This window comes from Alexandromys fortis, unplaced genomic scaffold, assembly GCF_014885135.2.
Source record: "Alexandromys fortis isolate MF-2015 unplaced genomic scaffold, M_Fortis_MF-2015_v1.1 scaffold_56, whole genome shotgun sequence".
Classification (NCBI taxonomy): domain Eukaryota; kingdom Metazoa; phylum Chordata; class Mammalia; order Rodentia; family Cricetidae; genus Alexandromys; species Alexandromys fortis.
Window position 1 is genome coordinate 9,435,455 of NW_026067935.1, and position 10,533 is coordinate 9,445,987.

Below are 10,533 nucleotides of genomic sequence, written 5' to 3' on the forward strand. Positions count from 1 at the left end.
TCCAATCCAAGCAAGTGCTACCTCTCAAATGGTTCAGAAAAAATACATCTACACATAACCGAGGAAGCAAAAGCGGATGCTGCAGAGTACCAGTCAGATTGAGCGAACTTCAAAACACTGACAGGAAACTCAGAGCAAAACTGACATGCACAGAAAGAAAATGTACAGATCCAAAATTGTGTAAAACACCAATACTCTTCATTCAATCAATAAAAAAGACCAGACCTAGATAAAGCACTATCTGCCAGCTGAGCCTAATCGCCACCTACAGAATACAGGACTCAGCCAGCCACGATAAGCTTAAAAGGAGCAGACCACCCAAAGGAAGTTCTTAACTTCCAACCATCATCACCTGCCAGTGTAGGACCCAGCCAGGACAAGCTTAATGGAGGCCCGAGTCTCAGTAGTTCACCCTGAGACAATACCTGGAGGCAGGAAGGACCGCAAACTGAGATTACCCAGGCACCACCCAAAAACAGACCATCCAAAGGAAATGCCTAATGTTCCAACCATTGTAGACAGGATCACCTGCCAGCACACACTCACCAGGGCACCCCTAGACAAATGTCAGCCAATCAGGGGTCCTGAACCTTAGAAATCCCTCAACCCCACCTTTACTACTATAAAAACCCAACTCTAACTGAGCTCGGGGCTCTCCGATTATTCCAATACTTTGGACACACAGAGAGACCGAGTTTGCAAACTTGTCTAAAATAAAGGCTCTTTGCTTTTACATATGGAACTCGGCCTCCTTGTTGGTTCTTGGGGGACTTTGCGGATCTGGGCCTAACACAGAACACTTTATTCAGTAGTAGCAGACCACACATCCTGTTGACGCCAATGTGGAGCACCCTCCAAATGGATAATACTGTAGGACCAAAGCTGAAATGTTAAAGTGAAATTAATGCCAAGTATATTCTCGGACCATAATGGGATTAGCCAGAAATCACTATCAGAAAGATACTGGGAATACTCAGGTACTTCGAAATTAAACAATGTACTTTGAGCCTTGTAAATTACCAACAGAAATGAGATAAAATTATAAACTGGAGGGAAACAAGTCGGTCTTTAAGTTTGGTGTATGTCACAACGACCACAGGGAAACTGACAGCATAACTGAATGCCTAGAGAATCAAGTTCATTTCTAGGTATGGAGATCTCATCAACAAGAATAGCCCTCAAATAATAAATTCAATTTCTCCAATGTTACTAAAATTTCTTTCACAGCACTTAAGGTAGAATCCAACCAGACTGCACACTTCATCTTGTTGCTGTGGAACTTTGATGTGCTTTCATATGATAATTCTGTTTACTAAGAATAGAGTACTGATGCGGGATCTTTCTGTATATGTGTTGCTTTTATTGGTTAATGAATAAAGCTATTTCAGCCAATGGTTTAGCAGAGTAAAGCCAGGCTGAAAATCCAAACAGAGATATATAGAGAGAATAGGCTGCCAAAGGAAACAGATGGCAGAATCTTACTGGTAGGCCACAGCCTTGTGGTGATACATAGGTTAATAAAAATGGGTTAATTTAAGATGTAAGAGCAATAGGAATACACCTAAGCTACTGGCCAAACAGTGTTATAGTTAATATAGTTTTTTTTTTTTTTTTTTTTCGAGACAGGGTTTCTCTGTGGCTTTGGAGCCTGTCCTGGAACTAGCTCTGTAGACTCACAGAGATCCGCCTGCCTCTGCCTCCCGAGTGCTGGGATTAAAGGCGTGCGCCACCACCGCCCAGCTAGTTAATATAGTTTTTGTGTGATTATTTGGATCTGGACGGTTGGGAATGAACGACCAGTCTCTATTTACAGAGTACAGGCCTGTGGTTCTGTTGAACATATTTTAATTCCAGAATAAACTGTATTTTCTTTTCTTTTTTTTGGCTTTTCAAGACAGGGTTTCTCTGTAGAAACCAGCCTGTCCTGGAACTAGTTCTTGTAGACCAGACTGGCCTCGAACTCACAGAGATCCGCCTGCCTCTGCCTCTAGAGTGCTGGGATTAAAGGCATGCGCCACCACTGCCCGGCTTAAACTGTATTTTCACAGGTAAGTTTAGATGATCAGTTTCTCTCCAGGAAGACCACTACGCTAGGTGATGATGTCTATCTCAGTGCAATATACCTGCAGGCTATGATGTCACTTTGTGTTACTACCAACCATATCAATTTGACCTTTTTATTAAGGTAGTATCCAGCAGGATTCCCTATTAAAAAGTCACCCCCTTTTATAATTAATAAGGGATTTTGGGGGGAGATATGATATAGTATCCTAGGCCTTATCAAACCCACACTTCAGCACCCATCATTGCTGGGATGGTTACACATGGCATACATTCCTTCCCACACATTCTGTGTTCAGTCAGCATTTTCCTATAAAGACCTTCCTTTTCTACAATATACACCCACCCATTGGTATCTGTGTTGAGCTTTATTCACCTTGATGTTTACACTGCCCCCTATTTGGCCACTGAATACTTATCAAGTTTTTTTCCCAAGTCAAGCTGGCATTTCACCAGTTTTTAGACCCTCCTTCATGTTCTGATACAAGATTCTCTTATATCAATTTGTATCTTCCCTTCTAGCTTTACAATCTATCTTTCACCCAAATTAAGAGGCACCTGGTTTTTAGTTTCTCTTCTCCCACCCTCCCTCCTAACAGGGACTCACTGTGTAGCCCTGGCTAGGCTGGAACTGGCTATGTAAATTAGGCTGGCCTTGACCAAGATCTCCTGTCTCTGCATCCCAAGTACTGGAATTAAGGGTGTACCAGCTAGCTTTCACTTAAATTTTTAATTATTTATTTTATGTATACATAGTACTTGTGTAGGCCAGACAAGCGCATCAGAACCCTGGAATTTGAAAGCTACCATCTGAGAGGTGGGAACCGAACATGGGTGGGTCCTTTATGAGTGCTCTAAAATACTGAGTCAATCCAGCCACCCATCTTTCACTTTTAATTGTAAGTCATTAGCCAAGGATCTCTAGATTTGTGTTTGTATAAATTCACATTTGTATAATTTCACGTGTACTTGTGAAAGCAAGAGACCAACACCAGGCATCTATTTCAGTTGCTCTCCAGCTCACTTTTTGAGGTGACTGAGCCTAGGTTTCACTGAATCTGGGAGCTCATCAATTCTGCTAGACCGGCTGGCCAATGAGCTCACGCATCTGCTGGTTTCCCCCACCTCCAGCACTTGGAGTTGAAAGACTTGTGCAGCTGTGGGACAACTTTGACACGAATGCTAAGAATCAAATTTAGGCCCTCATGTCTGGACGACAAGCACTTTACTAACTGCCATCTTTAGGCCCAGAATTTTGTTTTATTTTTTTCCAAGACAGTGTTTCTCTGTGTAGCCTTGACTGTCCTCGATAGAACTCATTCTGTACACCAGGCTGGCCTTGAACTCAGAGATCTGTCTGCCTGTGCCTCAAGTGCTAGGATTAAAGGCATGCACACACTACTGCCCGGCTCTGACCCAGAATTTGTAATAAAGAATCTAACTTGAAAGAAAAGACTAGAAGAAACCAAGGCAGTAGGTAGGCTTCAGGTAAAGCCCTGGGGAACAGAAAGAGCAAGTTCAAAGAAAAGTAAAATAGACAGTTTTTGAGATAAGAAAAGGTACTGGACATTTATAACTGGAGCAAGATACTTAAAGAAAAAAAATTCATGCCGAGTGGAGAGGACTCCTACAATTTAAAAACTATGAGAGCTTAGGAAAAAAACCAGGAAGCTAAAACAGAAAAACCGAGAGTTCAAAGTCAACTTAGACTACATAGTGAGTTCAGAACAGCCTCAGTTACATAAATTCCAGCTTGGTGTGGCCTATGTAGTTGAGATTCTATCTCAAAAAAGAAAAAACAACAATAATAAAAACAAAAAACAACAAAACCTAAAAAAAAAAAAATCCAACCGACAGCAATAACAACAGAAATCAATAAAACATGCCATGGGGTTTGTTTGTTTGTTTGTTTGGAGGCAGGGTCTCTTTATGTAGTAAACATACATAGCTCCCTACTTCTCAGTATAATTAATGGTAGTAGCAAATCACTTTAAAATCAAAGCTGGTTTTGGAGTTTGACAGTGGCTATCCTTCCCTAATTACAAGCATGTTGTTAAAAAAGAAAAAAGTCATAGTTTCTGTCTCATATCAGGAGCCACCTGGTATGGGACAGAAGGAAGATAAAATTTAGGGACTAATATTATCAAAACTCTACTTTCAAAAAATTTTACTTCTCCTCATACCTATTTTTTATGGTAACTTTCATCTAATATATGTCTGTATGAATAATGTTTAAGTTTTCCACAATGAACAATAAATTTTCCTGCAGTAATCTGTGGAGTTTCCAGGAAGAAGATTCCACCTGGTTGATGTGACGTCATTATGCTGCTGGCACCACTCTAAGATCAGTTTTGGGTTACAAGCTGCTCAAGATGGTTCCAACTGGGCTGAGATGGTGCACCTTCTTACAACGTTCTGGACACAGCTTCAAATAACAACTTCAGAAAACTCTATTGACTACTCAGAGACTATCTGCAATTATACCAGACAGTAATCTTGAAACTTAACCATCATTTTAGTTTTTACAAGATCCCAAAGAAATAACATCGCCCCCTGACAGCTGGAAGTAATTCTAGAAGATTACGTCCCCTCTCCCAACAAAGTTTGTCCTCAGGGTTAAGGACATCTATTAGGGATTGGTTATAAGTGGTATAAGGTTGGGGGTAGAAATGAAGCAAGCTTAGAGATTTCTTCTGATTAAAAAAAAAGAACTGGATGGGATAATAAGTAGATTAAATTATTATTTGTGAGCTATTATTCAAGACAATGTACTCTGTACAGATTCTTGTATATTGATACAAATTCAAATTAGTTATTTTGAATATGCTCCTATTTCTGTTTACAATATTTGTGCGCCCATGCAAAGCTATTTTGTCATATTGTATGTATACATGTTTCTACCTCTGCTTAAGACATTCTGTATATTAATACAATTTTAGATCACATTGCACTAAATGTTGGGCACTGAAGACACTCCAATTGGAGCTTGATTTCTTCTTGGCAAAACTGGCTTTTGGGCAAACTTCCCTGCCTCAACCACTGACAAAATGCATGGTGTCCAGACTGGACAAGCAGGATACAAGCAAAAAGACTCCCACCAAACTTTGCCAAGACAAGGTAAGATGGTTTTTCAAATTTTCCTGCCTCTGAAAATGGTCTGTCACTCTAGGCCTTAGCCAAAGTTGGTTGCCCCAAAGTTACAAATGAGAGTTTGGGTGATTGCTCAGGCAGCTGGTTGTTTCTGTCATTTCTTGCACCTTTCGGAAGTTGCTAGATTATACTTCCTGTTTACTCAAGTAATATTATTTCCCTTTTCAGCTTTTTGATGGGGTTGAAGACTTTGCTCTCATGACTTAGCCAAGCCATTTTAAACATAGGAGTTAGACTCCCTAGGCTAGGATAACTTTTGAAGCATTCAGCATATGCTTCTTGTTTGATGTTGTTCAAGCTGGTTGTAATTCTAATTTTTTTTAAAGATTTACTTATTTATTATGTATACAACATTCTTTCCATGTGTGCCTGCAGGCCAGAAGAGGGCACCAGATCTTATTATAGATGGCTGTGAGCCACCATGTGGTTGCTGGGAATTGAACTCAGGACCTCTGGAAGAGGAGCCAGTGCTCTTAACCACTGAGCCATCTCTCCAGCCCTGTAATTCTAATTTTTATGGATGTTTTTGCCTCTTCTTTTCCCTGGACAATACTTGATATTTGTTATTGTATATAGTTTTGTATTAGGCTTAGAACTCTCTTATTTAGACAAAAGGGGGAGGTGCTGTGGGAACTCCCTCAGCCAATAGCCTTTAAGATACCGGCCCATTTTGGGTGTCGTCTTATATACAATAAATGCAGGTGAAAAGTGTGTGCAGGCCTCTTGACTGCTGGATTCGAGTCCAGTTCCCAGTGCATGCAGAGGACTGTGGATTGCTACTCTTTCTGTGAGTTTATCCCCAGATAAGTACATCTTTGTTATACTCCATTCCAGGATATTATGGAATGCTTTTGTACACCAACAATGTAGCCCTGGCTGTCCTGGAACTTACTAGGTAGATCAGGCTAGCTTTGAACTCAGAGATATGCCTGCCTCTGCCTCTTAGCGCTGGGATTAAAGATCTTAGCCATCAAACCTGACAAAACATGGCTTTAAAAGGAACAAGGCAAGAGACTTTGAACTTAAGATATCCAAGCAATAGCAACTCTAGAAAGTGACAATAAACAAGAGGACAACTGACAAGATAGATTGGTGGGTAAAGGTGCTTGCTGCCATGCCTGATGACCTGGAGCCCACATGATGCAGGGAGAACCAACTTTCACAAACTGTCTTTTGTGTGCGTTCTCTCTCTCCTCTCTCTCTCTCTCTCTCTCTCTCTCTCTCTCTCTCTCTCTCTCTCTGACACCCCCCCCCCACACACACACATTAAATGCATAAAAAAAATTTAAGAGGGCTGAGCAGTGGTGGTACACGTCTTTAATCCTAGCACTTGGGAGGCCGAGGCAGGTGAACCTCTGTAAGTTGAGGCCAGCCTGGTCTACAGAGCCAGTTCCAGGATAGCCAAGGCTACACAGAGAGTCCCTGTCTTGAAAGAAAAAAAATTAAGAGAAAAGAAAATTATTGATAAAAAAATATTTTACAGAGCTGACATGTATGTTCAGTGCACAAAACTTACCAGGGTGAGCTGAGCTGTGCCTTTAATCCCAGTACTCCAGAGGCAGGTGGGTCTCTTGAGTTTAAGGTGAGCCTAGTCTATAAGATAGCCACAGTACACAGGACTAAACAGAGAAACTATCTCAAACCAGACACCCCCCCCCCAAAAAAATTATGTCAGGTTGTAAAGATTTCTGTACACACACACACACACACACACACACACAGTACACTTGTACACATATATGCACACACACACATACACACAAACACAGAGTTAAAAAAAAGTGACTATCGATTCTTTTTAAGATCGTTTTTAGGGAGGTTGGAGAGATTGTTCAGTGGGTAAGAGCACTTGCTATTCTTTCAAAGGACCAGGGTTCAGTTCCTAGCACCCACAAAGCATCTAACAACTATCTGTATCTCCAATTCCAGGGATTCTAATGCCCTCTTCTGGCTCCCAAGGGCACTGCACATGGTATATACACAGGCACACAAAGGCAAAACACTAATACACATAAAATAAATGTATATACTGTGTTTTCATTTTCACTTAATTCTAGGATGGTTTTTATTTCGCTTTGGTTTCTCCCTTAACCCAACTGTCATTTGGTAGTATGTTGTTTAGTTCCCTTGAGTCTGGGTACTGCTGTTGTTTCTATGATTGTTGATATCCAGCTTTATTCCTTTGTGGTCAGATAGGATGCAGGATGTTATTTTAGTTTTCCTACATTTATACTGAGACTTGCTTATGTGCTAATATGTAGTCAATTTTGAAGAAAATTACAATAGCTGCTGAGAAGAAAGTGCATTCTCTAATGAGACACCATACAATACCAAATATAATCCCTAATGGACTACCTCTTTTTTGAGTTGTTGCCTAATAGGGTCCCATAGACCAACCCCCTAAAATTATAGGCTATTGCCAATGCTCTTAGTTACCATCCAGAACTTGACAGTAATATCTTATTGCTGAAGAGCACCATCTACTTGAGTCACAGAACACAGAGAAATCTAGCAAGCACTCAACTGAAAGATTAAGTCATATTGGTTAGCTTTCATAGTGCTGGAAGGTACTGTGTAGACCAACAGAGGAAAAAGTAACCATCAAACTCACCCAGCTATGCACACGGCAAGCTATACTAACAGTGCATTCATAGCACAAATGTTATGGGAGTAACCATAACTAATTAACCAGCTAATTCTGACTGGATTTAAGGCCTGCTCCATGAGATGGAAGCCATGCCTGACACTAAGGCCAAGAAAGAATCTGTGGCTGGAGAGGTACCGGGCTCAAAGTGGAAAATCTACTACTACTATTCTGCTAAATGCATATAGCAATGAAAATGACTCTTCATGACTCATGTCTATAACCATTGGCCAGTGTGTCCTCAATCCTCATCAGACTTCTCCTGGTGATGGCTATTAACACAGAAACCCACAAGGGGCCAATGAGCAGAGAATAAGAGACTTTGGAATGATCAGCCCTAAATGGCTGTCTATACCACATCTCTTCCCTCAAGGCTCAGGGATCTATGCAGAAGAACAAGACTGTAAGAACCAGAGGTAACTTCAAGAGTTTTCCATACATAACAGGCAGATGCACTTATGAACTCACAGTGAGACTGTAATAACATGTACAAAAACTGTAGAAGCTCACACCAGACAAAGTCCTACCCCAAGCTTGGGAGCTATTGGTATCTGACTGCTTCTGGGAAATAGAACCTCACTTCTCTTCAACCAAGTGACACCAGGTCTATTCATCATATGCCAAAGCACATCCCATACTCAGAAGAAGCTAAAAACATAAACTGGACTAGATGGGAGAGCAAGGAGGAGAAGAAAGAGGAGGGGAGGACATGAAGGTGACTGGGCAGTGAGGAGGGGGAAGACATGAAAGTGAGTAGGCAGGGAGGAGTTGCAGAAGGAGGATGAACATGATATACTGCGTGGAATTCTTAAATAAATAAAAATACTATCAAAAAAATAAAACGGGTTTGTAGAGATGGCTCAGTGATTAGGTATACTGGCTGCTCTTCCAGAGGATCAGGGCTGGGGGTTCAATGCCCTCTTCTGGCTTCCTCAGACACCAGCTATGAAAGACACAGGTATCTATTCAGGCAAAATACACAAATTATCAAAGACAAAAATCTTAAAATGGTTTTCAAAACCAAATCATACTATGGACACTCAAATTCAAATCTAACTAGTCATATGCTACTCAGCAAGCTATTACCCTCAGAGTGCCTATGTAGTATTATTTAACAGAACAAAGGTAAAAATGCCTAGCAACAGTGGAGTGGGTTCTATTTACAGGAAAGCAGAATTTAACACTTACCCAAAAGGCAGGACTCTACGTGGCTGATCTCGGGTCACTGTCACTCTGATCTTTGGATAGTCACTTATTCCATTAGGAGACTGATTACCTTTAAGAACACATTTGTAATGAGAGGAAAAACTACCATGGTGAACAGTCTGCATTAGGACAGAAGTTTTACATGACAGACTAACATCTTTTTCAAAGCATACTACTCTAGTATGAAAGTTACAAAAAACATTCAAGAAAAGAAATGGTGGCTAGGAATATAGCTCTGTGGTACATACACTATTACCTAACATGCATGAGGCCATAAGTTCAATTGTCACAAAACCACAACAGTAATCAAGTAGCTGATATTAAAATACTACGCTTAAGTCAAATTCACTTTACAAGCCGAGCAATAGTGGCGCACACCTTTAATCCCAGCACTCAGGAGGCAGAGGCAGGTGGATCTCTGTGAGTTTGAGACCAGCCTGGTCTACAAGAGCTAGTTCCAGGACAGGCTCCAAAACCACAGAGAAACCCTGTCTCGAAAAACAAAACAAAACAAAAAAAAAAAATTCACTTTACATAAACTTTAAAAACCATGAGCTAAAAGAGACCTTGCTCCTTACGCTGTTGTCTCAGTTATTCTGGCCACAGCAATGTCAAGGAACTAATACACAGGGTACATGTGCACTCATCTTTGCACTTCTGTGCCACAAGAGGTACTCTAACCTAACTAAAGTATGAGGAATATAATTATAAAGCTTCGTTTCTTTAGCTTTGGCTTCTGAACCTCAACTTCTGTAGCACTGATTTTCACTAGCTACCTCTTTCAAAGTACAATTTTACCTACATGGCAGGCACTAAGATCATTCTTCAGAACTCTGGCTTCTTCTGAGCTTCCCACAACACTACTTTGTGCAGTGCATACAAATACAATTACACTCCCCCCTCAGGTCTAATGGCAACATGGAAGTCTATACAGCTGCAAGAAGTAGGAACTTAGGGTTGCTCATTAAATATATGAACTCCGAGCAAGAACAAGGTCTCCTGCTATTCCTGACAAGCTGACTTGGTGCCTAGCATATAGTAAGCTCTTGGGTTTTTTTTCTAAAGATTTATTTTTATTATTTTTAAATTATGTGTGAATGTGTATACACACACACACATCTGTGTGTGAGTTCAGATGAGGGTATCATACCCCCTGGAGCTGGAGTTCTGCCTGTTGTTGGTACTGGGATATAAACACAGGTCCTCTACAAGAGTGCACACCCCGCCATCTCTCCAGCCCTTCCATGTTGTTTTTTCTTTTTTTAAATATTTATTTATTTATTATGTATACAATATTCTTTCTGAAGGCCAGAAGAGGGCACCAGACCTCATTATAGATGGTTATGAGCCACCATGTGGTTGCTGGGAATTGAACTCAGGACCTTTGGAAGAGCAGGCAATGCTCTTAACCGCTGAGCCATCTCTCCAGCCTCCATGTTGTTGTTTTTTAAAAAGATTTATTTATTATATAT

The 10,533-nt window shown here is 40.7% G+C and overlaps 1 protein-coding gene across 2 annotated transcripts in view; it reads right to left on the reverse strand.

Moving 5' to 3' along the window:
* The window catches only part of Senp2 (SUMO specific peptidase 2), a 47,908-nt gene that overhangs the window by 28,709 nt on the left and 8,666 nt on the right, over positions 1 to 10,533 (reverse strand). For both annotated transcript variants that reach the window (XM_050146314.1, XM_050146315.1), the window contains one exon: positions 9,044 to 9,131. In XM_050146314.1, the coding sequence (XP_050002271.1) occupies positions 9,044 to 9,131 (88 nt within the window). The remainder of the gene's footprint in view (positions 1 to 9,043; positions 9,132 to 10,533) is intronic.